Below are 27,306 nucleotides of genomic sequence, written 5' to 3' on the forward strand. Positions count from 1 at the left end.
GATGCCTTGATAAGAGGATAAAGAGCGGACACGGGTTTCTAGCAAATCAACTATAAGCACTTAAAAACATGATATAAATGCTTAAGAATAATACACAATATTTACTGTAAAAAGTTAAAGTTTTGGGGATATCAAAGAATAATTGGTTACTATTACGATTGTAAGTAAAAATTATTAGACTCCTATTAAAATGCTTTTTTAATTTCCTTCATTTACCCAAAAATATTTAGGTGCATCCACGTGAGAAATATATATAAAAAGAGAATACTGTATAAGTAACTAAAGTATTTCTATAAATATTATAACTTCATAGCTAAAAAAAACTTAATACTCCCATTAGTTTACTTTATGGATTAAAGGTGGAAAATTTATTGTTCACCAGGGACCTCTATTATAAGCTCTTTAGATTGTTGAGCTTTAAAATCGCTAAGTTTTTTTAAAATTTGATTACTTTTTCCGTATGAATTCTATAATTTTAAATATTATTCTCTCTCCCATCTATATATTATTAAATCTTTTATTTTTATCACACAAAACGGACGAAAAAAAGATTTTCAATGATTAAAAGCTTAAACAAATAAAAGTGGTTTAACAGTAAATTAATTCTTTGAATAAGGATGATATAACGGTTTCAAAATGGATGAACAGATCAAAACTTACTACACTTGAAGTTCTAATCGTTGCTGAGTTAGCCCTATAAGTTGGTTTCATTAAAATTAGAAATGGTAAAATTTTGCAATTATAAACTCTAATAATATTAAAGTAAATGCATGCTATGAATTATTGATAATAAAGAATTATAATAATCATAAACTTCCGTTTAGAAAGAAAGATAAAATCCCTTATAGCTGATGCGTCTTACTCACCGATAATAAGTTTACAATAAAAGATGACTTTTAAAAAAATAACTAAAATAATACAAGTATATATAAATTATAATATTGTATGAATTTTATAAAAAGGCAAAACTTTTTGTAAGCAAAATACATTTTAAGTAAAACTATATAACGGAAGTAATAATCTAACCCGTCTGTATATTTCTGGTGGTGTCTCACACAACTCTGCCAGCTCTTTTGAATCATAACGCCTTTAGGGTAAGAGATCAACAAAAGAGAAGATCAAAGAAATATATTTAAATTAAATTAAATTGAAAAACGTCATAAAGAAAAATAATTATTACCTCGCAGGGAGATCAGTAAATTGGCTCTCTATACAAGCAACTGGAAACTTTGAAGTTTTTCTTAAAGGCTTAGTAGCTAAAACCTAATATAAACAAGTAATTTAAGAACTTTATTCATCTAAAATTTACTATTTAACTTTAGACTGCTGAAAGTGCATTTGCTGAAGTTGAGAATTATAAACAGCTCCTCTAAGTAAAGTTCTCTCCTTCGTTAAACGCTTAAAGTAAATAAAGTAATTGCTACGCGTAATTAAATGCAAAAATAAATAGTTAAATAAAAAAAAAAAGAAACGTCATTGTACTGGCAAGTTGACTTCGCCACCGAAAGAATAATCTCCTTCCAATCGGTAGGCTTATAATCCTCTTCGCTATCTGAATAAAAACAGGAGTATACAGTAAAAAAGTAATAGGTTAAAAAGTTAGATAGCCTTCAGTGTAACAAAAAAAAAGAGAAGTGAGAAAAAGTTTTGGGTATTCGCTTATAATAAGGTTGTTTTCCAATCCTTATGTATTCTAATAACCAAAGGGAGAGGTATCGAATATAGTTTTTTAGCCTATTATTAGCTAGTAAAACAATAATGGTTTTTATGTTTTACTCTACAAAACAAGTGCTATTAGTACGTTAATATTATCTATGGTAAGTATTTAGATTTTGAATTTATAAACTTTAGTATTCCTTACAAAATTTATAATATACCAATATTTTTTGGTAACCGAAACTCAGTCCTAATTACATCATCAGTTTTTAAGTCAAAAGGAGGAGTGGAAACAACGACTTCTTTCTCATCATATTCTCCTGAAAACTCCATTTTGTGAAAAGGGTACCTTCAACCCAAGATACAAATGTTTGCTTAAAAATAAAAATTGGGTGCTGGGGGTCTGCTATAGAATAATCTGTTATTAATGCAAGGGGTCCACACTAATAGCATGTATCCTTCTTATATTATAAGAGCTTAAGGTTTATTTATGTAGGAACTTGGGTTAAATTTTTCTACTAAGTCTTACTTAATGTAGTGGAATTAATGATATTTGTTTCAGCCTTATATGCATTACCGTAGCTCGATATATCGAACAGTTCTGCTTCTATATGATTTCGCAGTGATGTTTCTTTTCCTACTTAAATTTAGCTTAATGCCCCGCCTTAAACGTTCTTTGACTCTATTTTAGTTGCTTTCCCCTGTCTACATATATAATCCGCATATTTTTATACGTACGTTAGTTTAAACCATGTTTAATTAGGTCTCTTTCAAGGATAGTTTTTTATACCTTTAATTTTTACCTTGGCTATGTAAATGGCCGGGGAGTGCCCATTGACTCATGACAATTTCTAAAAGACACTTGGAGTTGGGTCAACGCGGTGTCATTAGTTTAATGTAACTGGAACATTATAATAAAATTCGCTTTATTTTTAAAAGTTTATCTTGAATAACTGTTAACGCTCTTTAAAATATATACACGTTTATTCAAAACATTGACCTAAAAAAGGTTTCCATACAATTGGACCTACAAGGAAAAAAGTAGGAGATGCATAAATTGCGATAAAAAAGATTATAAACAACGCCATAAGATGTGGTAAAAGCGGAGTTATAAAAGTAAGAATGCATATAAATAAGACACCGCACCCTCTGACTTACTAACAATCCCATCGACCACAATACAAAAAATTATTATATATATTTCATTAAATCTGTACTTGTAAGTTAGATTTATTTTTTTAATGTTCATAAATAAAAAATAACAATTATTAACTTTAAAAATTATTAGGTTATCTTAAAAAAAATTGTAAAACCACCATATAAGGCATACATGATTCATCTGCCCAAAATAGGCATTTATTTATGACTTTGACCTACTAAAAACAGACCTATAAAAAGGAGGTAACAAAAAAATAGAAAAAAATTTATAGGCTAAAAAACATATAGAAGAATGGCTTAGCCTCCGGTTAACCGGATGAATACGCTTGGCCAAGGATTTTTAACAAGGAAGGAAAATCCCTATTCAGACATTACAACAGGTTGTATATATACGTTACTCGCCACGCTGAATTTGAGTGTTGTTTTTAGTCGTAGCTCTGCAGTCAGGACAAAACAATGAAGGGAAAATTCGCGTTTTACCAAAGCAGTTCTCTTTAAGGTTTGACTGTTGCATGAACAAAATTGTTCGTATTACTGTGAAGGCTTTATCCCAAATATTAAGTTTAGTTGCAATTGTCCTCACCAAAATGTTATTCGTTCTAGCTTTCTACATAAAACGAGTTCGAGATTGGTTTTAAGAAAGGAACACAACGAAGACAAAACAATCTCTATGATAAGTTTTAAGGCGTTGAGTTAGTGGTTAATACAAGTTCAGCAATAATTCCTCAACTTGTGTACTGTTAGTGTCCCATTTTTAACACAGATGAAAAATTGATTTATAATTTTATAGATGAGGCCGTACAAATAATCATCTTTCCTGGAAACTCCAAAAGCACTTTTTCCACTCCATGAATGGTGGCACAATTAATCCGCTTTGAGTTCGTATATATCACACGACCATACTGTTTAAATGCAGAAAAGAGCTGTTGACAGGAGGAGGTTAATTTTAGCTTTCTGGTATTTCGTTTTAGAATCATCCACATTTTTAACCGTAACCCCTATTCAAAAATTTTGGTACAGGTGAAAAGAAAACATTTTTTGTATAATTACTTCAGGCTAATACACTAAGGCCACCAGTATATTTTCCCTAAAAATAATATCAGCCATTTTTTGAAGAACCAAGTTTTAAAAGATATTTATAAGGCTTAGACTCAAATGTTGCCTACTATGATGGTGAAAGCTTAAAACTACTCCTCAGTGAAGGTGATAACGAGCGTGAAACCAAAGAAAAATAATTAAAGTAAAAATACTAATTATCTTCACAAATAATAAATAGAAGGAATTAAGAAAAATGTATACGGTAGAAAAGTGTATAAAATAAGTTCCAGAAAAAAAAGATGGTTTAGTTCATATAAGCTGAGATCTTAGTTAAGTTTAGCAACGTTAGTAGGGTATACAGGCCACATCAGCTCCCCAGCACTGGCATACTACGCTCGAGAGAAACTCGAGCATGAATGCCCGCCAGTATTCCCGAAAGAGTATAACGACTGTTTCCTCGCACTATGAGACTAGTGGAAGAACAAACTTAAGCTCATTCAAAAATACTACACATACTTTTACACTTTTAGACACTAAGAAAAATAGCTCCCCGTCGGACTCGCAGTTCTCCAGGAATGCATAGACTTCTTTATTTTGTTAGTTGGGGTAGCTTTCTCTTTCTTAACAGTGTAAAATTCTAGCTATAAACTACTTATTGGATTAATTTTGTATGAACACGTTTAAATTTTTTTAGAGTAAGGTTCATTCTTTCAATAAAACTTGCTTAATCGATATTTTTCATCCTCCGTGAATTTTACGTAAATCAAGAATCCAAGCTTAGCACCAGTAAAAAGCTGTTTGGCGATATTATAGCTTGGCTCTTACTCAAAAAGTAAAATGGTAATTTTAACTAAATTAGAACAATTTTATTCTACCATTACTAGCTATCACATATAGGCGCACACCCTAAGCTCGTTGCTCATACAATTTGCTTTCTCCGGTGTCATGTGTGTCTTTTAAGGCCATCCACTTTCTTTAGTGTTGCCGCCTTAGCTAGGCATTGCAGGCAAAAACACAAACAAGGTCGGGATGTGTTGGAAGTTTTACCTACCTTTCTTTCTTGTCGCCCATACAAGTTCACATAAACGTTTTTTCAGGTTTCTATGAGCTAACTAAACGCAGACAGACATAACTCACAACTTATATCCTTTTAATAACTCTTACAGTCCCTAGGAAAGACTTGTAATTATGCTGGCCGGTAAGACCTTGTGGTTTCTTCTTTTGATGGCAGTTTTAGTAATTTGTATAATTGGCGGAGGCCCAAGCCCAGAGGTTTTCTTGATAATGCTTGCTTTTAAGGGACAAATACTTGCGGACACCCCACACGGGGAAATACGAACAACGCGGTTTAAGCTAATTTTTTTTAGGCAAATTTTCTAGATTGTTAATAACTGTCTCCTTTTTTTTTTTTATTACATACATACAAATATAAAGGCTTTTCCCCGTTAATTTTTTTATATATAGTCAAGTAATCTTATCGTCTTAATATTACATGTTAAAACTTTTTGTTTTAAGGTTACTGTAACAATATATTGCGCAAAATACTTTTGTATGTTATTAATTATTTCCGTACAAAGTCTATGTAATAGAGAGCTTTAAGTTCAAAAAAACCGGGAAAAAACGTATAATTTAGGAATCTAGTGTTTCCCTGTCCCCGTATTGGCCACTGGAGGGTTATTGTATAAAGAGAAGATTATAAAAGACAAGGCCACGTGGAAAAACAGTTTTTAAAACATTGGTAAATAGACGGATTTCTACCCTGTCGATGCAATAGTTTATGGTAAACAAAAGAATGTTTAACAAATATACCTTGTTCTACCGTTAGTATTGTCACCATTATTAATGATATCTATTGAACTAACAGTAAATAAGGGCCCTGTCAATTTAAGAATAAACTAATTTTTATTTCTTTTTAATAAATTTATTCTGGCAAATATGCCAATTTAGACAATCCAATGCTCTAAAGCAGAAGCTCCTGGCCTAAGCCGCTTTGAAAAAGTCATTAAAAGCGACCAGACTTCCTAAAGTCTTCCCCAGCATAAGGGGCGTTATGTTCGAGCTCCTCCTCAATGCGTAGTAGTTGATTATACTTAGCTAACCGTTCCGAGCGACAGGGGGCCCCAGTTTTTATATGACCGGCTCCCAAAGCTACTGCTAAGTCTGCTATAAACGTGTCTTCCGTTTCGCCAGAGCGATGCGAAACGAAAACTCCCCACTGGTTCTTTACGCAGGCCTTATAGGCTTCGATGGCTTCTGTGACGGTGCCAATCTGATTAACCTGCAAAAAATCGATAAAGCTTTGAAAAGTTATGGTTACTTTTGGGTAATAATAGTTGCCTTTAGAAGCATGGCGTTCGTAGCTGAGTGCTCTATTCCTTTCTGTACCAACTTTTTGTTAGTGCAGTAAAGATCGTCCCCCACGATTTCAACTTTGTGGCCAAGTCTTTTGGTTATCATGGCATGTCCTTGTTAGAGCAGCAGTCATATAAATCTCCTTATATGTTAAATAATAAAAATAGGCACCCTCAAAGTCATTTTCGTTACAGGGATCTTCAATAAGAATAATGGGGTACTTGTCGCACCAGCCCTCCCACGCGTCTATAAGTTGTTGGCGCGTTAATACTCTATCCTTTTTTGAATCCCCTGGAACTTTGAAATCCAAGTCATAGCGATCAAGTTCTTTATTGTAAAACTCGGAAGAGGCTGGATCTGAGCCAATCTTAACTTTGCCGGTGTGACCTTAAAATTATTAAACCACTTTCTCAGTTAGAATTTTTTATAGTAATATAATTTGAACCTGCAGACTCTATGGCCTTTACTAATAGTTCCAGAGCTTCATCGATATCCTTTACGTTCGGCGCAAAACCACCTTCATCTCCTACGGCGGTAGAGTCTAGCCCGTACTTCTTTTTAATAATAGCTATTGTAAATTTCCATTATTTTGTTATATATATATATATATATGAAAATCGATCCAAACCCTTTAAGTGGTGATATGTCTCCGAGCCTATCTTCATGGCTTCGGCAAAGGAAGAGGCGCCTGTAGGAATTATAAAGAACTCTTGCGGGGCCAAATAATTTCCTTTTAATTGTAAATTATAAGTTAAGTTTAATTTTGCAAAGCTTTAAAAATGCCTATTTTACCAGCGTGGCATCCACCGTTGATAACATTAAAGCAAGGCACAGGCAAAACCATTTTGGGAGAATCAGCCAACTTATTAAGAAATCGATAAAGTGGAATAGATAAAGCCGCTGCCGCTGCACGACAAGCAGCCATAGAAACGCCTAAGATAGCGTTAGCTCCAAGTTTGGATTTATTAGGGGTTCCATCTAATTCGTTTAACTTTGCATCCAAGGATACCATTTCCACAACCTTCATTCCTCAGAAATAGATTAGTTGGTGGGAAAATATTCGCTCTATTGTGACAAAAAAGTGGTACCTTTTATGGCAGGTGCTATTATGTTGTTAACATTTGAGACAGCCTTGGTAACTCCTTTGCCCATATGTTTAGTTCCGCCATCACGTAGTTCACAGGCCTCATTTTCTCCAGTTGAAGCGCCAGAAGGGACAGAAGCTCTAAATAAACCGTGTTCAGTGTAAAGATCTACTTCAACAGTGGGATTTCCACGGGAATCGTATATTTGCCGAGCAAAAACCTTTACGATAACGCTCATACGGCCCACCCGCTCAGAGAACAACGATAACAAATCCCCTTTAATTCGCAAAGCGTTATATCGTAAATTATGGTAACTTTTATAGTAAGTTTATTCGATGAATTTTTTCAACAGTTCCGACTGGTTACCAAAAATAGAGACTACTGGAGAATTAAGATATAACGTAGCTTATAGCTAACCACATACGTTTTTAAACTAACAGTAAAATTAATTTAGCATAACTTTTACTTAAACTTCGTCCTAACCTTCAATGAAAGTCCAAAGAAAGACCTATTTTCATTCTCAAATTCTTGATTAACAGTTTCAGCCTACTAAGTATTCCGGAATTAAAGATATCCTTAAATAAAAAATGAGACTTTTATAAAAATTATAAAATCTAATTAATGTCTTAAGTTTATAAGTAATATAAAGAGTGAAACTTCAGATATTTAGCGTTCATTAGTTGTTGAGAGGTTAGTATATATGTTTTGCGTTCTACTTGTTGCTATTAATTGAGTTGTATTTAGACGAATCACTAAGCCTGATAAATGTAAAGTGATTTAAAAAGCTTCTTAGTTGTGTGACACTAAATATTCTCAAAACTTTACGCTGATTAAACAGTTCAGCTTTTCTTTACAGATTACTTAAAGGGAGCTAAGTTATAGACGTTTAGGGGGGGAAATTATTTAGGTTTATGAAACCCAAATTGTCAAATCTTAATATTAATTTATGTAAACAGTTAAGATGGACAAATACTTATATTTAGATGTTTTTTTTAATTTTTTATAATTTAGATAAAGCTTTACTTTCCCTGTTGTAATTGGGTTATAATACTGTACATAGAGTGTTTTAAACATGTGAAAACTACATGTACGCTTCAGTGAATTCAATACGTATGCTGACTTAAATGTTATTTAGCTTCTGTCAAAATATGGAATAATTCGGCTTTCAGTTATTAATAAGAGAATTGATGAAACCCACTGTATAAACAGTGGTCTATATTTAGAGTTTTTTGGCGGTTTTTCCTACATTATACAACAAATACTAGGGGCTAACGGCGAGGACTTCCTGCTACTGAAATGAATGTGAGGGCATACTTGAAGTTTTAGCGGACTGACGGCGTAATTTCAGTAATAAATATAACTTGATCTTCTACTTAAAATTAGTTTAGCTAAAGAGTTAATATATAGGTTTCGGAAATAATTATATTTTTTATATAAATAATTAACTCTAAAGTTTTACTTGACAGCATTATTCAGCAAACTTTTTGTAATTTTTGAAACTCGAAACTTGAATAGCAATTATATAATCTGATAACTATTGCCAGCTCAAATTCAGGACACATTCGTTTTTAATATGCAGGAAACAAAGAAGAGACCTTTGCTAACTGGCAACGAAAACGGTGGATAATAATGCGTCTTTTAAGCTAATGACATAATTTAGGAATAGTTGTTAAAAACCTTCATAGGAGTTAATTTAGTGTCTGTAAGGGATTGCCTATTTTACTTCGCAGAACTACTTGTACGTGTTAATGCAAGTCTTCGGGAGCTTAGTATTAGTCGAGATGTAGCTGAATTTTGTATTTTTTAGAATTACAACATGATGGGTTGGTTCAGTCGTTTTAGATGAAGTTTTTTGGTTTAAAATCTAAACTTCCTATATTACAAATGAACTTAAGTTGTTTAACCTAACACTCCTTTGTGTAAAAACTAATGGTTTTTTTATCTTCCTTAAAAGAAGAAATGCTTTGGAGGTCTTCAAGAATGATAAAGCACATATAGACTTACCTGTTTGCCGTTAGAGGGATGTTGCTTGCACGAATGACTTGGCCGTTTTATGAAAAGCCAATAATTTTTTATTTATTTGTAAGCGTGAAATTTTACATGTTGCCATAATTAAAACCCTAACCTACTTAACCTATTACCTCTAATAAGGATGAGTTATTAACCCATTAAGAAAAGGCTTTATTTAATTAATTCCGCATTAAGTTCATGAAATCGTAAAGTGGGCACCTAGAACATGAGCAAGTAACATTTGAAGCGCTAGCCAAAATTGATCTCCTAAAATATGCTAAAAAATTATAACGAAAGCAAAAGAAATCAAAGAATTATAAGAAGTTAATAGCAAATCCCACGTTCGCTGTCAACAGCATCTAATTCGTCATTCATGTTTTCTTTTCGATTTTCTAACTATTATATCGTTAATTTCTCTTTCTGTCGTTCTTTATAGCTTTTCGTTAGAAGCAAAAATGGTATTTATTTAAAACCTTGTCCATAAATATACATTAACAATATTATATTTAACCGAAATATGTATAAATGAAATACTCTACATTCCCCACTTTCTCCATTTATTGGGTTCATTAGTGCATTTTCGTCTCCACATACTCCTAACCTTAGTGTCTCTAACTAAAATTTTTGTATTCCTTAAATTTCTTTAAAGCTTATTTTCTAAAATCTGTGGTTTTATCTTCTTTATACTCAAATTAAACAATAGTTTATATAACTTAAGGTCCTCATAGAGCTACTATACAAAAATAATCTTCTCTTGAAAAACGCCTAGAGTCTAAATCGATAACAATAACCAAATTTGACGTTTTTTGGGTAGATGATAATTAAATTATTATTTTAATTCTTTTTTCTTAAATTATGCCCTAATCCTGTGATAAATAATTACAATGATTTTTATTTTCGTTAATATTTTGTGTGCTGGATTTTATCCTTTTTTTTTATTGTTCATTAACTATCCATATATGCAGGAGGGCTAAGCCACTTTGCGTCCTACTAAAAAATTAATTCCAAAAAGCGCTTATAGTTCCTCCTTTTAATTAAAAGTTAGCTTTCTTGAGCCTTAAAGTTTTTCCTACTTCAAAAAATAAGTATGGGCTGATGATTTCCTAAACTAGATCTAAATTTGTAGCGATGGTTATAAATTATTAATTTTGTAAAAACATACGGACAAATACATTTGCAAAATTTATGACCGGGTTTATAGAAGTATTAAAAGTAACAAGAAAAAAAAAATAGTTCTTTAACTTAATGAATAAAATTATAAGGGCATAGTGATAATCTACTTGCTTTTATTCGTTACCCCCCTACTTTCGTTGAAAGTTTCCGTGGGGTTAAGGTTAGGGTAAAGCGTGCCTTATACCTTTGTAGTAAGCATAGGCTAACACTATCTGCAGGTATCCCTTATCATACATAATCAAGGAAGTACAAAATAAATAAATCGAAATCTTTCTTGTATTAATATTTTTTAATTATATCATACAATTGATAGTACTTACGTCTAATTTTTTTGGCCACAAAAGTATAACAATGCTAAAAGGTTATTGGTAAACTTTTACTAATTTGATGGAAAATTAGTGATAAACCTTTTTTTTTTCCAATCACTTTTCATATAAAACATATCGTCCAATAATTGCTGGCTAATATAATAAATATAGGTATAGGCTAAAAAAGGTATTGAGTGATATATTTAAATTCTAGTAATATAGTAAAGTACTGACGGGCCAACGTAAATACAGTGATAAAACGGTATAAACTTCTAATTAAGTTAATTAATGAAGCAGTTAAATTACCAAAGTTCCAAGTATGGGATTAAAGCTTAATCAATCTACAAGCACCAAGCAAAAAGAAAAGAGAACGGGTTTTATGTGGTTCGAAGTTGGTTTCGATCAAATTACTCTTAGCCCAAAGCCAAAATTTCTTAAAGAAAGATTTAGTTTCTCTTCCAAAAAGTTAGTAACTTCTTTATATATAAGTTCTAGTTATATATTTATTAAAAAATCTGTCAAATGGTTAATCGATAACTAGGAAAACTACAGAACTGATCCTGCAAGCAGAAGAAAAAAGACAATTAATGTTAACACAAAAAAAAGAGATGCAAGAAAAAAGAGCTGAGCACTTGCAATTTATAAAAAGAAACCAAAAAAAGTTAATTAATGAATTTAATAAATTACATGAGGTAATTTTAAAAAATTGAACACCGTTACATAATTATTAATCTTTGTTTTAATTTAGGAAGCAAAGAAAAAGCAAGTTACTGCAACCGAAAACAGAAGAAAAATATTGAGCAAAAGAAGTACAGGGGCGAAGCAAAATTTTTTCAAGCTAGCTAAAAATATAGAAGAAAACGCTGTGCCTATAATAGTTGGACGTTTATGCATTTATGATAACCATGAAATTTCTAATATCTTGTAAAATTAACTTAGGAACCTTTTCACTTAGAAGAGATACGTTTTAAAGAGCTTACTGCATATGAAAGGTTCTTTAAATATTCGCTTAAAACAAGTAAAATTATAATATTATATAGGAGGGTAGCTATCCTGTTAAATTAATTTTTTTATATTTTTTTAGCCTGCATGAAAGTTAAAAGACCGCATTTTTTAACACCGGTAAATTAGCAGAGCTATAGCTATAATCTTTAGACTTAAGTAAATTATTCTACAAAATATAGAGCCTTACAGGAACCTCGCAACAATTTTTTGTGTAAATTACTATAAACATCTCTAATAATATATAGTTTTATATACCTTTCATTATATAAAGTTTAAAAAATTTCTATTGTTTAATAATAGTGTATAGGACTGATTAATAATTTTTTTTTTTTAATATCCTTATAAAGTTATCATTAACTAAGATGTGTTATGATAACAATGAGAACAGTACAATACAGTTAAGGTATTGAGCTATTATTTGCGCTTTATGGGAGAGAAGTATACTACGCATAAAAAATCAAAGTTATTAGTAAAGCACTTGCATAATCTCATATAATCTATACTCTTCTTTTAATGTATAATCAACAGCTATAACAAATTTTCGATTTAACTTTAAACAGTTGTCTTTTTACCAGGCCATTGTTGTTGGTAGTGAAAGTTTTTTATGTTGAAAGTCACATTTTTCTTTATTGTCCTTTAACGGCCTCACACTCTTAAACGAACTTAAAAATTGTATTTTCCCTCTACACCACACTTACTATACCTCTGTATGCCGATCGGCATTGAAATCCGTCCTCCCTGTAATCTTCAGGGGTTTCATGACCCTTTTTGTGAGGGCAAAGATTGTTAACTACTTTACGATAATGTGGACTAAGTCACTATTACGATAGTATACGTCCCTTTATTGTAAATTTTGCTTTAATGTTGTAGAAAGTTGGGGAAAACATACATGCCAGTATACTTGAAAATATGAGCATTGCTTATACTTTTGTTTTAAAAAGACTAGTATATAATTTTGGCTCATGTGTATGTACTTATTCACAGTTAGCTGTAGAGTATTACAGAAAGCAGTCAATGCCAAAGTTTGCCATTTCCACCTATTGAGAAGGGTTGCAGCTTTGTTAGATTAGGTTTTTTCAACTCAGTTGCTTGCAGGGAATACTATCAATAATTTTGTATAATTTTTTCTTCATAAAAAGATGGCTCTAATGACAAACCTTTATAGCTTTCTGTCCTAGCACAGTTAACACACCTTATAAGAGGAGTCAGCAACTAAATAGATATTTAATCAGTTGTGCGATATTAGAGTATACCATGCCTTCTTAGTGGCTCCTGTAGTGAGTACAGCAGAATCCTAAAATACTTTTTACATTTTTGATTATACGAGCACAAAGTTTTTCTGAAATAAAATTGCAGTGCAACCAGTGCTTCATGTATACTCGACGCTTTTCAGGCCGCAACTACTGTTCAACGTTGGTGGATGTCCCTGCTTAAACTATTGTTTCGCAGATATTTACTGGTTCACTCGTAAGATTGTGTTTAATATATATATATAGTATCCATTATATACTTCAGTTTACTCAACTAGTGCTACTCTTAGATTTCTTATAAAACAAAGAACTTTTGAAGATCTATCAAAATGCTTAAGCTTTTCAAGCATATTAAAAATTACTAGAAGTTTCCTTTCCTTATTTAACTTGTAATAATTATGAACTAATTAAATAACAATTAACTCATTTTTTTTTACAGAAAAAAAAACATCTATTGTCGTTGTTATTTAGCTTCTTATATAATTCTTCTATTCCCAAACGAAGTTTTTCTACAGTTCACTGCTTGTGAAGAGGCCTTATATATTTATTTTTTAGTATAACGTTAACTTATAACCCACAAAAAATATCCTTTTGGAATTATTTAAAATTTAAAGAGCTTTCTTTTTTTTTAGTTTTTACTAAATTTTTTTCAGAGTCTCTTTAACTCAGCCATAAGGCTATCGAAATCTTTGCACATTGTAGCACGAAATTTATCAGAACGCTTGTTATTAACTTTTAAGCTATTACAAAATTGTTATAGGCTTCAATATATATATATATATACAGGAAAAACAGAAACTTTCGCGTCTTTCTTAGGGCATTCTTTGAATACCATAAAAAATTTAACACTTGGAAGACGCTTGACGAATTTCGTTTAAAAAAAATGTTAAAGTTGCAGTATGAAGAGCTTAAGTCGCTAAAAAGGACTATAAATTTAGATGAAAAGGCCAATGAAGTGTGGTTAAAAATATTTACTTTACATATTTAAAAAATTTCAAATGTGGTGAGCACGTTGCAATCACGTTTGTGAAAAAAAATTTGCCTGCATAAATACACTTTTACAAAAATAAAATGTGACAGGGCTCCTCTTATCCAACGGCAGCAGGTTCTGATTCTGAATACTTTTAAAAAGTTCAATCATTCTAAAGATAGTACAAATAATAATTATTTATTTTAATCATTATAAACTGTTCTTATACATAGACGAAGGAAATACTTTAAAAAATCATTTGTGTGAAGAATGGACTAACAAAAATTTGGGTAGAAACTCGTTACTTAAATTATTAACCTTATTATACTACCTTGAATTTATAGACATTAAATATACCAACGACTTCTTGGCCCATGAGCTTATGCTTGATCCAAATTTTAAATTAGAACTTCCGGAACCGCACGTATTTAAGTTTGTACTCTCAATGCTGAGTAGTATGATTATATACATACCAAGGCTTATGAACCATACAAGAAGGAGTTTATAGAGTTTCTTAGCGATTCTCTAAAAAAGAAGGATTACTCGTTTGCTCCAGTCTTAATCCACAATATTATGAATGTTTTTACTTTTTTATAATCTAATTACTAGAGTATTTTATTAGTTATGAATATTCAAGAGCCTTCTACATTGTGCGCTAGGATCGAAAGAGGCCCAAAATAAGTTAAAAGATGTTTTGGATGATGATCTCCTACTGCAACAGGTGAGATGCAAGTGGCTGTCGTGCTGCAGTAGTCATACCATATCGCACAATTACAGATCTCAAGGGGCTCTCTTGAAGTGGGCGCTCTTATGAAATTTGTGGTAGACACCATGGGATCACTCTGCGCCCCCGATAGGGACAAGATGGTGGAGTCGCTGCGTTCTCTCGATGCGCTGTACTAATTTTTAAAAATGTAAAGCACTGCGGGTATTATTTTTAAGGATCAGTGAACCACTTATTGCCGGGATCATCGAAACTCTGGCACTCATGAAACTTGACGTGGTAAGTAATCTTTGCTTTAAAAAAGTACTAATTCAAAGAGGCTCTGAAATAAACAGGCCAACTACCAACTGAGGAGCATTCTACCTTTCTTAAAGGCTCACGGCTACCAATATGAGCTCGAAATGTTTCTAAAAAGGGTGGGGGGTTTCGGCAATTTGGTTTTAGACTGTAAAAAGGATATTAATAGTACTCTAAGTAACAGTTCTCCGCTAGAATAAAACGGAAAGATGGCTAACAAGTGCCTTAACGCGAGGCTCGAAAGACTCTTTACAAAAAACTTTTGTCATGGGGATTGCCGATATTTTGTTCACGGCAGACAATTGGTCGCTCAACACGTGCCCAGAGGTCGCTACAGTATAACTCTTGACCTGTGGCGGTAAATTATTAAACAATCTAAGTAGATTCTCAAGTTAGACTACGGGAGGCTGAAAGAGAGCATCGAGAAGATTAAAAATATTGTAAAGACTGCGTGCACTCTGCTCCATATGGAGATGCATGCGCGCGCTCTACGAAATGCTAGTGGTGAGATTCATATCATTAATAAGGATACAGTAGCTAATAAAACTAGTCTTAGGTTTCAAGAAAAAGTTAAGCAACGACTTGCTGGTTTTGCTAAGCGGTATCGAAAAAGGTTTGTCTTACTGAGTAAAAACAAGCATGGTCTAGATACCTTTTAACCAGAATTCGACAAAAACATTAGCGCCTGCGAGCACGCGCTCAAGTTAATGGCTACCTTCCTTCGAGACTTAGATCAACCAGAGCTGTTGCACAAAGGTAAATATAGACGTACTACCTGGGAGTCTGCCATTATAAGGAATTTTATCGTCTCACAGATAAATCCTCCTTAACGAACTTAATACTCCAATCATATAATCAAGAAAACGTTCTTAACCGACACGTAAGAAAGATTTCCCGCACCGTTAGTAAATCATGTGCATTGCTCTTCTATTTATAAAGGTCAAACGAAAGCTGCGCAGTCTCATTGAAGATATCTTAAGCAGTGTGCTAAAAACTCAAACGGCCTTGAAAGAGTGGACGCTACCGAGAGGGAACGTGGAATTCTCGGCACTGGAAAACCACCTGAATGACCTTCTGCTTGATATAAATAGAGTGGTCCTCCACGACTATATGGTTTACGGAGACATATGCAAACAAATCATAGCTTCGATTCGAACGGAAACACACGAGGCTGAAACGGACTAAAGGATGCGAATGACATTAATAAAAAGGGGGGCCCAAGCTGCAGATTCACGCTATTTATAGGAATGCGAAAAGAAGAGTCTGGTTGGCTCGCACCTGGGATTAGTGCAAGCATGGCACTTTAGGCTTAGTTGGGGTGAGCAGGCAAAATTATTAACGGTCACGTGCTCTATTTCAGTAATAAAAGGTAGTAGACCCTCTAATTAGATATAATAACCAGCGACACCTTTTACAATGTCCGTCAAGGCATTGATGAAGGATGGCCGTGTGTTCATCGACGGGGCACGCCTCAGTTTGAAGGTAGAAGACTACATGCAAGAGCGTTATAAGAAGCAATCTCCGCAAGGAATACCATGATGTCACCCGTCCGACTTCTTCCTGCAATTCAATGTCCAGCTCGTACAGAGTTTCTATGTGGTCCGATGTGAAGGTGACGGGGGCTAGCATCATATTTTTTCCTTGCTTAGCGTATCCTGTTGGTTGTCAACAACTACAACAAAGACAGATAATCTTATTGGGGACCCTTTAAGGTTTCCAGAGTAGAAGGCCTGAGCCACCTGATCGGCCCAACTTTAGACTAGCATGACATAAGTGTGCGCTATACTACTCCAACAAAGCTAAAAAAGGTAGACCTGCCAAGCCAAACAAAAAGGATTTCTATAAGAAAGATTTTCCATTATTTTGTTCACTGATGCCGCAACTTCCTGCAAACAAATATATATATATTAATAGTATAGAGGAGTAAAGGGCAGGAAAAAGAAGCACGAGGGGGTAGGAGTCGCCTTTGGAGACTACGCTCAGCGGCAACGAATGGGCGGTGAAGAGAAGAACAACGTCTTCTCTCTCCTGTTCGGAAAAACCAGATTGCAGTTCCTCCCTTATCGAGTCAGCAAAAGCCTGAAGGAATGTGCAACTATTTCTCAAACGCCTTCAGTTACTATTATAATGAAAACCTTAACAAAAGAGGGATGAGTGCTCCAACGATCTATAACGGACCACTTTATGGCGTTGGAGTGCTTCGTTTCCTTCAATGAAATGTATAAATCTTTTATATTCAACAACCAAAACAAAATATTTATTACTTCTCTATAACAATACATAAATATACAACGCTAATAGTAAAAGAGACCGTTCAGACTGCTTCCAGTAGTGCAACACGAATATTGCGGATATTGAGGGAAAACAATAACCCTCTCAAACTGGCCCTAAAAGTCAATAAAAAAAATAAATATAAAATAGTCGATTGCTACATAACTCACTTTACAAATTTCGTCGACCACTTCCTTAGAAAAGGGCTGCACATAACGAAACGATATATAAGGCTTGTGGGGAGCTACAGAGGTGTAATAGAAAAAAACAACAACAATATTATAATAATTATTGCCTGTTTCTGGTAAAACTTTATCCAAACTGTGACAAAGCAGTACACTTTGTTTTTCTGACCAGAATTTTATAGGAGAGCCTCCGCCAATCTTTACATAACTTTCTTGAACCGACCGAGTTCGGCTAATTAATTAGAAAAACTAATAAAATAATCAAGCAAAAAAGTAATTTTTTTCTAACGTACTGTTAAACTAAGCGCATAATAATAAAAATAATACCTCCTGGCAATCACTTTAGACAAGAAAGACTGAAAGGGCAGAGTCAGTAGATCTCCTTTAAAATTTTTAAATAGTAAATTACTAATTAAGATATTAAAAATTTTCATATAACGAATACAATATGTTTAACAAAACTATTTAAAATTAAAATCCATATAAAAAATATGTAAATAATTAAATCTTATATATAATAGGATAGGTAAATCAGAAAAAAGTTGATAGTATGGAGTCCTAAATAAATAAGCGTTATTCTAATATATTCTGCTATTATTTATACGATTATTATATTGTACAACATGCACTATAAGCTATTTTCATTAAAGTTTACTGAATTTAAATAATAATAAAGAAAAGTTTTTTCAAATATATTAGTAAAAGTAGTAGAAGAAACAAAGAATTAACAAAGGCCTCACATGTCCAAACAACAATACGATGCTTTTATTTATATAAAAGTATAAACTAACTAGAAACAAGCAAAAAAGATTATAATTCTAACATTATCTGTAAATCTTAAAATAAATCATTCTTAAAGAAACCAAATGAGTTAAATATATATCAACGATACCATCGCTAAACAAACGTTGAAGAAAATTGTAAACACCCTCTTTACTCTCCGGGCCGCCCATGTTTAAGAAAAGAATACATGTCTTTGGTCTAAGCGTAATTAATATAAAAGTTCAAAGTTTTTAAAACTAGCATGTAAAAGATATACAAACTTCGTCAAAATAATATATAATAAGTAAATAACAGAATTTAATCTTTAAAATGTTCAATCAAAACTACTTTGTCATTATAACATTGGAAAAGCTATTATTTGGCAAAAAAGTATATATTGGATATTCAAATACGTTAGGACTATTACAAAAAGCTACATGAAAATTTAAATGAATTATGAAACTAACAATATAAAAGATCTTCGCTTTTAATTAACTTTTAAAGATGGTATATATATAAATAAAAATTAAAAAAATTTTTATATAACTATATGTATTAATTATAACAACTTAAATTTACAACTAAAATAAAGGTAAAACATTCTTAAGAGCTAAAGAAATTTCATATTCTGATTGACAAAATAATAATAGCAGTACTTAAAGTAGATAAACTTAGAATAATTTTTTTTATATCAAATAAACTTATATAGCCATCAATTAAGTATGTTTGTCCCTATGAAATAGTAAACTTAGAAATTTTTATATCATTCAAGTAATAATAGTAATATGATAAAAAAATCATAGAAAATACTAATTTATATTAAATACCTCAGAGACGCCATTGAAATTATAAAGTTATATAGCTAATTTTTTTAAATATGAACTAAAATACTAGACTGGATGCAGAGTTATATAAAGCTAATTTTACTAATTCTATTAAGCAAGTAGTAATGCTCCTTCAGTCCTAGTAGAAACACGTAACCAAGTCATATGTCCAAGAAGCTTCAATGCTTCCCTTCCGCGAGCATCCTTGGCTATCGCTGCGACCACCGTGAGGTAGACGTCGGTCATCTTTTAAAGATCCTGTTTAGACAACTGTGTAGGTGCTGAGTAAAATGTCTTTTAGCGCTGTCATTTCAAATTTTGCGAGCTACGTGATAGCAAGTACATCCTCCATGGGAGCGCGGAGTACTCTGTGTCCCTAGCTCATGTCATAATGCGCACGAAAAAGATCATGCCTATATTAAAAATGTACGTCTGCAGGCGCCTTAGACCTGGCGGCTTCTCGCGGGCCTCGCTGTAAGGAAGTCAATAGGTCGCTACCCTAGATTGAATGTATGCTCCATGCAGATTTACTTTAGGTTTAATATAACCTCTTTTCTTCGAAGGGGCCTTGGACAATGCTGTTTGATGCTTCTTGTGTCATTAATTTTCAGCAAAATATAGCTAGTATCCTCCTTGAGGCTCGGGCTTGGTTATGGCAAGAATGGTGTTAGTTAATTATGAAACCCAATGAAGCGTGACTATGGCACCTTTTATAGCTAAGCTATGAATTCACGGTGGGCAAACACTGAGAAGAGTGGTAAGTTATGTAACGCACAGTTCGAAAGAACTACTCTTAAACCTGGCAAAAGACCTCTGTAGCATAAATTCTGTGGCAGGTTTTATCTTACCTGTATCTTATAGGTTATAATACTAGGCCTATAGCATACCTTGTGCCCGGTTCCTTTGTGCACACTAGCGAGACATAATTCGTTCTAATGATTGACTTATGTTACATTCTCAGTATGAAAACTAAAGGCTCATTAAACTTGAACTTAAATACTCAGATTCTGACAAGTTGTATACTGGCATTCGCCTATGAATGTCTTTTCTACTCAGACTCATTCATACTAAGCCTGTATTGAAATATTAACAAGATATGCTAGGTTAGCATGGACACTACCTTTATCAGCAAGTACGTGCGACCGAAAGCGTTAGAGGTAAGCTCTGTATAATGAGTTACGACAAATAATACTGTCCCGTTCCTGGACCGTTAGTGTAGTAACATCCCTGGCCTGAACAGGAAAGCGAAGGGCTAATTAACCTTAGCCTGAATAGATCTAGTAGTCAGCGCTGGAAATATAGTGCTGGCTTTTAGAAGGCTAAGGGTGCTGCTGTACTAGTGTTAGTATCTTCTATCTAAGACCCGCCTAGTTATCGGATCTTGGGAGCGAGGTATCAAATAGTGTTATTTACCGGGATACTATAAGAACTAAAAATCGGGCATCTAGTTATGACAAAATTGTCATTCAAACACGTGCACTATATAATAAAGACCACGCAAGTGCTTAATAATTAGGGTAAGTGGCTGGTCACACAATTTTGAGTTGCAGTGAACTAACAATTATTATACTGTGACTTTCATCGTGTAATGTTCTTTATTTACTACAGTTATCTGAGGGTGTATGAAGAAAGTTTTATTACGAATTAACAATAGATAGTAAAATCCAATATTACACTACTTGTCTGTATTAGACGTACTATAGCGCAGTTATGATCAAATAGTAATTTTAAAGCATTACAAATAATATTACTTGCATCTGTTCTGCGTTCTAGAAGTTAAAGGCACCAAGGGTTGCTTGTCTGTAGGCAATAATAGCGGAACAAAAACATAGCAAAATTATATCTAGTTACTCGCCTTTTATCTTTAAATAAGTCAAGAGGTATATGTCATACTTTTTGTTAAATAACTATAAACGATAAAAATAAAACGGTTCCAACATAGTAAACAGGAAGACAAAAAAAAATTTTTGCATGTCCAATAAGTCAAGTGCAGAATGCTTAGCCTTCTCAGGGCGCCCATAAAGCTTATCATGGCCGTCCCCAAGGACTGGGGAGTGGAAAACCGCTTAAAAAACCACTGGGAAAGGCAATATTCGTGCTCTAGACCCGAGCTCCCCCACTCGACCCTCAGCTCCTTATCAGAAGGGGAGAGGCTATATTGTGAAGGACACGAATAATTAATCGTTTCATTAATTACTATAAATAGTTCTCTTAGAGTTTTGACTTGATGTTTTATAAAAAAAGGGTATACACATAGGAAAGATAATCTTTGATTATTTATATATGATCTACGACATAGCGTGGTAGCCGGCAAGCAAGCATACTCTCCTTCAACGTTTTGACTTTGAATCGAAAGTTATAACAAATTCTTGCTATTCTACATTATGTATGTGTCAATCTTTTTATAAAAATTGAAGCCGATGTATATTAAGTTATTAGTGAAGTCTAAACTTAAATTGTTTTCGGGTAGTAATAGGTTACAGCCTTTAGGCGTCGGAACAAGCTTAACCTAAATCAATTGTAAAGCGCAGGTCAGTATCACAGGCCCTTCTTTAATAAGACGTAGTCTCAAAGATATGGTAACCATCAAAAAGTATAAAATCATTTGCAAAATTTTCTACAATTGGCAACAAGTTGCGGTTGTCTTACGACGAAGATCTTGCCTATTTTTTTTTCGCCAAGCACAGTAGTAGCACGGCCAGATATACTAAATTTTTAAGTCAGTCTAAGTACCTTATGGCGTATGTAAAGCAGTAGCTTCTTTTCCAGCTTACCACTATAACCAAAGTTTAAAATGGGTTAATCAAAGGTAGGGAGTGTATTACACGAAAGACTTAAGCGGTATTTTTATATAAACCGTTTATAACTATAATTACAACTCCTAGGCCCATAACTAAATAAGAGGCTAGAGAGTAAGTAATTTTACGTCGTTTGTGAGTTCCAGTATGTTTGCAAAGTATATGAGGCGAAATCTGTTTATGCAACAGCTATTTTATTAATAATGTGCTTCTATTATGTACTCTTTAAAGCCAGAAAGGTTTAGCACCTTTAATTGTCCTAAAACATTACAGATAAGGAAATTTTTAAATTTATTATATAGAAAAAAATTTGTGATAATAGGGTTTTTTCACTATGAAGGAAAAACAATTACCAATTTTACTGACATCTCGGATGTCACCAGCTAAATGAGAATAATAACCGCACACAGTAAGTTTATTTTATGCTTTAGAAAAAATTTCATGCGTATGTTAAATATTCTTGTCTTATCGTTCCTCTATGCACAATTTTTTTTTTGAAATGTAATAAGTTAAATTTGTTTGGCCTTCTTCATAACTAATTTTATTTATAAATGGCATCGGCCACAGCAATAACGTCACTCATTGCTTCTACATGATGCACTCGAACAATTGAAGCGTGCGCCTCCACGCATGCAGTAACGCAAGCAGCGGTTGCATAATCCCTTTTTAGGCGCCCTTCACATACTTTTTCAAAAGTATTCTCGCTAAACATAATTAATCGTAGATAATGCATTAATATTATAGTTCCTTACCAGTCATCTAAAGTTCTAACAAAACTTCCACTTTGAAAATTTCGTTTCTTTAAAATGAGACTCTCTAAAAATTGTTTACGCGACGGTCCAACAAGAACAGGATAATCTTTTAATACTAAATAGTTTTTATTTTGCTGTTCACTGCACTTGCGCGCGTCCGTAGAAAAAAGTTTTTTCAAGTTCTTTATAACAGCAATGTTTTCCTTTAAGCCCTTAGCAAATCCAATCCCAGGATCTAAAACTTTCAAGTGTTTGCTACCACAAATTAAAAAAAAAATTTTAAAGCTCAAACTAATATTCCAACGCGGGACTCCATTATTCAGAGCAAAGATGACCTGCTGCGCCATTTCTTTTGCAATATCGTCTATAACATTATTATACTGCTTGCGAGTAGCCATATCCGAGGGACTTCCTTATGTTATGATTCAGAGAAAACAGAGCTGTGCCAATATTGAATACGTACCTCGCGAGTGAGTGATGACGAAGGGGACCCCCAAACCAGCTACAACCAGGAGCATCTGCTCATCCAGCTTCCCGCCGCTAATATCTTTGGTAACAAAATTAAAAAGGTTTACAATATTTTACTAAGTATTAACCGTTGACCATATGAGCGCCTTCAAGTATTGCAGCTTTAGCCACCTTTCATTCGTTTATAATAATAATAATAATAATAATAATAATAATAATAATAATAATAATAATAATAATAATAATAATAATAATAATAGAATGCCTCACTACGGTACGTATCCACAGATATAATCGTTTGAAGCCCTTCATATATATACAAGTGACGATGATAACAAACTATCAACAGTTCTCAAAGCTACGTGTGCAACCACTTTCGCGGATCTTGCGGATTACGGGAATTACTCTGAAGTAAAAAATATTTAACAAAATAAAAAAAGGAGTATTCAATACTAACCTTCTAAGTTCTTCTTCTACTGTAACTTCACAAGCTCCTTTATAAAAATATATTTATAAAATAAGTTTTTGTAATTTTACTTAGTAAATCCTTTATCAACAGTTCAAATAAAAATAAAAAAATAAGATGTTATTAAGTCTCCTTCGTATATTATAATAATATAAAATTTACTTAAAGATTTCTAAATATAAAAAATTATAAGCCGACCTGGACGAGTAGACTGCCCCCCAATATCGATAATATCAGCGCCCAAACTAATAAGCTCCTTCGCTCTCTGTTAAATAATATAAAGAAAAAATAGTTATTAAACTTCAAAAAAACAAACAGTTTAGAGTGTGATTATAGATGGCATAATAGTAACACGTAAAGTAACCAAAATATTTATATCAAGTAAAACTACTAATATACTTCTAAAGCTTTTTCCAGAGTGTTGTATTCGCCGCCATCGCTGAAACTATCAGGCGTAACATTGAGAATGCCCATCAAACGCGTGGGTTTGTCTCGCATCCAAATACTTATAAAAAACATATCTATCAGCCCTTTCTAAATATATCTATAAAATTAATATCGTCCTATGTAACTTAAAAAATCTCAATAAAAAAACGGCTTTTTTTTTTTACAAAACAAAAAAAAGGCAGATATCGTTAGGCTCGAAATATTATTTTATGCTCAAAGAAAAGTTACGTTAATGAACAATTATAAAGCAGCTATATAATATTAATATAATAATAAAATAAGAACTTATAGTTTAATTATGAGTAACTTTTCTGAATCAGAGTTGTTATTTGAAACCAATGGCAAAACTTGTGCATAATGGCCTTCAGAGTTAAAGGCACTGAGAAGTTCTTCATAAGACTTATTGAGCTGAGGGTGGATGCCGTCCGGTATAAGGCTGATGTACGTACAAATAAAATATTACAAGTATTAAACGAAAAGCCGAGTAAGGTTATTGGTTTTATATATATCTCATAACATTGCATTATTTTTAAAGGGTTATTAGTAATACTTAAAAACTAAATTATGACAATTTTAAACTCTTACTCATTCCTCAGTTTTAATAACTTGTAACCAGTCACTGAGAGTGAAACTATATACTTGAAGAGGTAGTAAATAAGAAAAAAAGAGATTAAGCGAGTAAAGCAAGAAGACTACAAATAGCACTTCTTAAGTCTTTAAAACAAATTCTACAAGCCCATTAGTTACCTTATTCTATTATAATTTTGCCTATATTTTATTGAAACTTTAGCTTCTTTACTTTTTTGATATAATTTAATTGAAGTATTGTATTAAAAAGCAACAGCCCTCTTCCACAAGCGGTGATTTACAGAATTTAGCTTAAAATAAAAGCGGCGTTTTTTAAAAACCGTTAATTGTTTTATAAGTTCATAACTCTTTTATATACACACAGGAAGAAATTAACATAGTAAGCCAAGAGAGTTTAAATTTTAACTTAACTTTATATAGAGGCCGTGTACAGAAAACACAAATTTTATATTAGAAAACGTAATAATATATATTTATACAATAAAATTTAAAAGTGAACTTATTAGCAATAATAACTATATTAAAGTCTTGCAAAAATAAATTTTGATTACCATAATAATAACTTTATTAATTAAATAAGAGTTATAAGAAATCATATAATAGAAAAGTGTGTTGAAAAGTGCCTAAAATTTTTAAATAAATAAACTCTATATAATACTCGCATAAAGGTTTTAAGACAAAGGTCCGTTCGTGAAGCCTGGGATGGGGGACAACCAACATTTCATTGTCTTGGTTTATAATATTATCATCATATAATAAAATATCCTTATAAGCATTGTAAGTAAAATATAACACCAAATTTGCTACTGGCTTTACCATGTCAATGACTCGCGGGCCATACCGAAAATTCTCTACTCGGCCCTATGAACATATAATAATTAACAACAAAGTTAATAAAAGTTATATTATAAGGTCAAATAAAACTTAAAAAAAATAAAAAAAATAATATAGCTATATATAAAACATTACTAAACTAGTTTCTGCGCTTTTTAACACACTTAGCAAATTCATGGGCAATAGATGCGTTTTAATCTATAATAAAATTCGATACAATTAAACTCTCTAACACGGAACATTATTTCTACCAACACTTAAACTTTGTGAGGCTCATATATCATAGTAAGAAATAAAAAATTTGAACTTTTTTATTAACCTCAATTACAGCATTTAAAAATTTAGGTTGTTCTAAACAGTAAAAAGGAGGAGTTTCGTAGAGAAAGGAGGTACGTAAATGATTTTCAAGAGAAAGTGTTTTTAAAAATTCAAAGGCATTCTTAATATTTTTAAGCCTACATCCTAGTAACATTTGATATTATTAACGTATAAAAGATTTAGTATACGGAAAAATATAAAAACTTTAAAATAGACCCACCTAGATTAGAACCCACTGAAATAAAGACACGAGCCATCACTTAAACTTAAATTTAGTAAAACCCGGGTCACCGGGTTAATATTTAAGTAACTTGTTGTGGCTCTGGTCACCTCTTAAACCGAAGCTTCTTGATGAGGGTCAAGAAAATGTGCAATAGTGTAATACACTGCCGATTAAAATCATTTCAATGTTTTAGATTTTTTCGTAGAAATTCTATAATACTTTACTTAATATTTGATATATTGATCCCTTATAGATTGAGATCTAATTAACGTAGTGTGTATTAGAGGGATGCTTTCTTATTTAAATCTTCACAGCTTTATAAAGTTTATGTATCGATTGGAACGATTTCGCACGAGGCCTCCCTTCATACAAAATTGTTTCAATTCTTTGTACGGAATTTTCATGGTCACTCCCTCATAAGGGGGTTTTTTTTAAAGCGTTTGGGTGACTATAAAGGATAGTTTATTTAGAGACCTTACTTTAAGAATGCGTAATCTTTCAATCGATAAGAATAATGATGTAGAATGCCTTTTAAATCAGGGCAAGCCTTATTTTGTGATCGCTCGTGAATGTGGTGTCAGTAAGGCCACAATATTCTGGATCAAAGCTCAATATAATCCAAATAGTTCTTGCAATGAACCTTGGTGTCCAAAGGTCTTAAAAACCGGGATGTAGCTCTACTTGTACGACAAGTGACAGTGGGTGCGAACTGAATCTGCTCAGAAAGCTTCAAAGATCATGGAAACAACATTAGATAGACCAGTTTCAAGATCGACCGTACCGAGAATATTGTATTCAGCTGGTCTCCATGCGAAAAAAAGTTAATTAAGTCCACCTTGACGTCACAAGCGACAAAGATTTTGAGTTTGAGAAGTACGCAAATTGGTCCATTTCTGTGGGAAAAAATTATTTTTTCAGACGAAACCAAGACCAAGCGATATGGTTCATAGTATTAGGTGGTGTTGGAAGCAATCCAGCGATAATTCAATACTTGATGACCAGGTGGTTCAAACGTATAAACATGGGGGATGATCAATTATAATTTGGTCCTGTATAACATCTAAGGGGGTCCGATATATGAAAAATGTGACATTGATCATCACCGCAAGCACGTAGGTTAGACATTATCAAGAATGACCTACCAAACATGCGATTTGTATGGCCGTGCTGTTGGTAAAATGGTTTTTCGGCAGGATAATATCCCATATCACACGGCACTATCGATGCGCTCATGGCTCCAATTACTGTCGTTCGGATTGCCTCCGTAATTTCATGATCTCAGTCCCATTGAGCAGGCATGGGGAATCTCGAGAAAATTTGGTCTATGCGAACCGGCTCGTGCCA

General features: G+C 32.8%; 5 protein-coding genes across 7 annotated transcripts; 1 reads left to right on the forward strand and 4 right to left on the reverse strand.

Moving 5' to 3' along the window:
* Positions 1-645: 645 nt before the first annotated feature.
* On the reverse strand, positions 646-2,023 carry LOC135145820 (uncharacterized). The gene is made up of 6 exons (XM_064077956.1): positions 1,878-2,023; positions 1,473-1,552; positions 1,318-1,398; positions 1,181-1,263; positions 1,027-1,087; positions 646-694 (listed from the first exon to the last, which is right to left on the reverse strand). The coding sequence occupies exons 1-6, from the start codon at positions 1,987-1,989 to the stop codon at positions 689-691; spliced, it is 423 nt and encodes a 140-aa protein (XP_063934026.1). The 5' UTR covers positions 1,990-2,023; the 3' UTR covers positions 646-688.
* Positions 2,024-5,806: 3,783 nt separating this feature from the next.
* On the reverse strand, positions 5,807-7,543 carry LOC135145827 (enolase-like). The gene is made up of 7 exons (XM_064077965.1): positions 7,293-7,543; positions 6,997-7,233; positions 6,833-6,934; positions 6,650-6,772; positions 6,376-6,591; positions 6,190-6,317; positions 5,807-6,130 (listed from the first exon to the last, which is right to left on the reverse strand). The coding sequence occupies exons 1-7, from the start codon at positions 7,525-7,527 to the stop codon at positions 5,855-5,857; spliced, it is 1,317 nt and encodes a 438-aa protein (XP_063934035.1). The 5' UTR covers positions 7,528-7,543; the 3' UTR covers positions 5,807-5,854.
* A 6,170-nt stretch (positions 7,544-13,713) lies between these two features.
* On the forward strand, positions 13,714-16,226 carry LOC135145824 (T-complex protein 11-like protein 2). Of its 3 annotated transcripts, none has more exons than XM_064077960.1 (16): positions 13,714-13,759; positions 13,822-13,995; positions 14,116-14,186; positions 14,239-14,295; positions 14,350-14,429; positions 14,483-14,584; positions 14,643-14,726; positions 14,783-14,901; positions 14,948-15,008; positions 15,065-15,166; positions 15,222-15,353; positions 15,410-15,530; positions 15,577-15,639; positions 15,690-15,782; positions 15,842-15,906; positions 15,966-16,226. In XM_064077960.1, the coding sequence occupies exons 2-16, from the start codon at positions 13,919-13,921 to the stop codon at positions 16,209-16,211; spliced, it is 1,473 nt and encodes a 490-aa protein (XP_063934030.1). In that variant the 5' UTR covers positions 13,714-13,759; positions 13,822-13,918; the 3' UTR covers positions 16,212-16,226. The 3 variants fall into 3 exon arrangements, with proteins under 3 accessions (XP_063934030.1, XP_063934032.1, XP_063934031.1); XM_064077962.1 differs by having other exon boundaries at positions 15,583-15,639; XM_064077961.1 differs by having other exon boundaries at positions 14,954-15,008.
* Positions 16,227-16,261: 35 nt separating this feature from the next.
* On the reverse strand, positions 16,262-19,159 carry LOC135145829 (ferrochelatase, mitochondrial-like). Its single transcript, XM_064077967.1, has 13 exons — positions 19,072-19,159; positions 18,375-18,463; positions 17,810-17,864; positions 17,593-17,714; positions 17,468-17,541; positions 17,338-17,413; positions 17,162-17,253; positions 16,974-17,105; positions 16,841-16,912; positions 16,731-16,785; positions 16,572-16,681; positions 16,435-16,516; positions 16,262-16,377 (listed from the first exon to the last, which is right to left on the reverse strand). The coding sequence occupies exons 1-13, from the start codon at positions 19,083-19,085 to the stop codon at positions 16,262-16,264; spliced, it is 1,089 nt and encodes a 362-aa protein (XP_063934037.1). The 5' UTR covers positions 19,086-19,159.
* Positions 19,160-22,407: 3,248 nt separating this feature from the next.
* LOC135145830 (dihydropteroate synthase-like) lies at positions 22,408-26,037 on the reverse strand. Its single transcript, XM_064077968.1, has 16 exons — positions 25,960-26,037; positions 25,741-25,883; positions 25,557-25,619; positions 25,404-25,448; positions 25,246-25,352; positions 24,307-24,435; positions 23,952-24,057; positions 23,751-23,817; positions 23,544-23,580; positions 23,458-23,492; positions 23,352-23,392; positions 23,215-23,257; positions 23,082-23,165; positions 22,911-23,030; positions 22,619-22,859; positions 22,408-22,570 (listed from the first exon to the last, which is right to left on the reverse strand). The coding sequence occupies exons 1-16, from the start codon at positions 25,994-25,996 to the stop codon at positions 22,408-22,410; spliced, it is 1,461 nt and encodes a 486-aa protein (XP_063934038.1). The 5' UTR covers positions 25,997-26,037.
* Positions 26,038-27,306: the final 1,269 nt, after the last annotated feature.

This window comes from Zophobas morio, unplaced genomic scaffold (genome assembly GCF_036711695.1).
Source record: "Zophobas morio isolate AGI-343-1 ecotype UQ-CSIRO unplaced genomic scaffold, CSIRO_AGI_Zmor_V1 ptg000191l, whole genome shotgun sequence".
NCBI classification, from domain to species: domain Eukaryota; kingdom Metazoa; phylum Arthropoda; class Insecta; order Coleoptera; family Tenebrionidae; genus Zophobas; species Zophobas morio.

Excerpts from the sequence above, each read along its gene's own strand:
- LOC135145829 (XM_064077967.1), bottom strand. Across the intron at positions 17,254-17,337 it reads TACTGGAAGCAGTCTGAACG|ATTTATACATTTCATTGAAG; the intron begins GTCTCTTTTACT and ends TGAATATAAAAG. Across the intron at positions 17,106-17,161 it reads CTCATCCCTCTTTTGTTAAG|GCTTTTGCTGACTCGATAAG; the intron begins GTTTTCATTATA and ends ACATTCCTTCAG.
- LOC135145820 (XM_064077956.1), bottom strand. The coding sequence starts at position 1,989 with ATGGAGTTTTCAGGAGAATATGATGAGAAAGAAGTCGTTGTTTCCACT. Across the intron at positions 1,399-1,472 it reads CAACTTGCCAGTACAATGAC|CGTTTAACGAAGGAGAGAAC; the intron begins GTTTCTTTTTTT and ends ATTTACTTTAAG. Across the intron at positions 1,264-1,317 it reads TGCACTTTCAGCAGTCTAAA|GTTTTAGCTACTAAGCCTTT; the intron begins GTTAAATAGTAA and ends TGTTTATATTAG.
- LOC135145827 (XM_064077965.1), bottom strand. The coding sequence starts at position 7,527 with ATGAGCGTTATCGTAAAGGTTTTTGCTCGGCAAATATACGATTCCCGT. Across the intron at positions 6,318-6,375 it reads TAACGAAAATGACTTTGAGG|GACATGCCATGATAACCAAA; the intron begins GTGCCTATTTTT and ends TGCTCTAACAAG. Across the intron at positions 6,131-6,189 it reads CGAACGCCATGCTTCTAAAG|GTTAATCAGATTGGCACCGT; the intron begins GCAACTATTATT and ends GATTTTTTGCAG.
- LOC135145830 (XM_064077968.1), bottom strand. The coding sequence starts at position 25,996 with ATGGCTCGTGTCTTTATTTCAGTGGGTTCTAATCTAG. Across the intron at positions 25,449-25,556 it reads AAAGCGCAGAAACTAGTTTA|GGCCGAGTAGAGAATTTTCG; the intron begins GTAATGTTTTAT and ends ATATGTTCATAG. Across the intron at positions 25,353-25,403 it reads GCCCGCGAGTCATTGACATG|GATATTTTATTATATGATGA; the intron begins GTAAAGCCAGTA and ends AATGCTTATAAG.
- LOC135145824 (XM_064077960.1), top strand. The coding sequence starts at position 13,919 with ATGTTAAAGTTGCAGTATGAAGAGCTTAAGTCGCTAAAAAGGACTATA. Across the intron at positions 14,187-14,238 it reads GTTCAATCATTCTAAAGATA|ACGAAGGAAATACTTTAAAA; the intron begins GTACAAATAATA and ends TCTTATACATAG. Across the intron at positions 15,907-15,965 it reads AAAACGTTCTTAACCGACAC|GTCAAACGAAAGCTGCGCAG; the intron begins GTAAGAAAGATT and ends CTATTTATAAAG.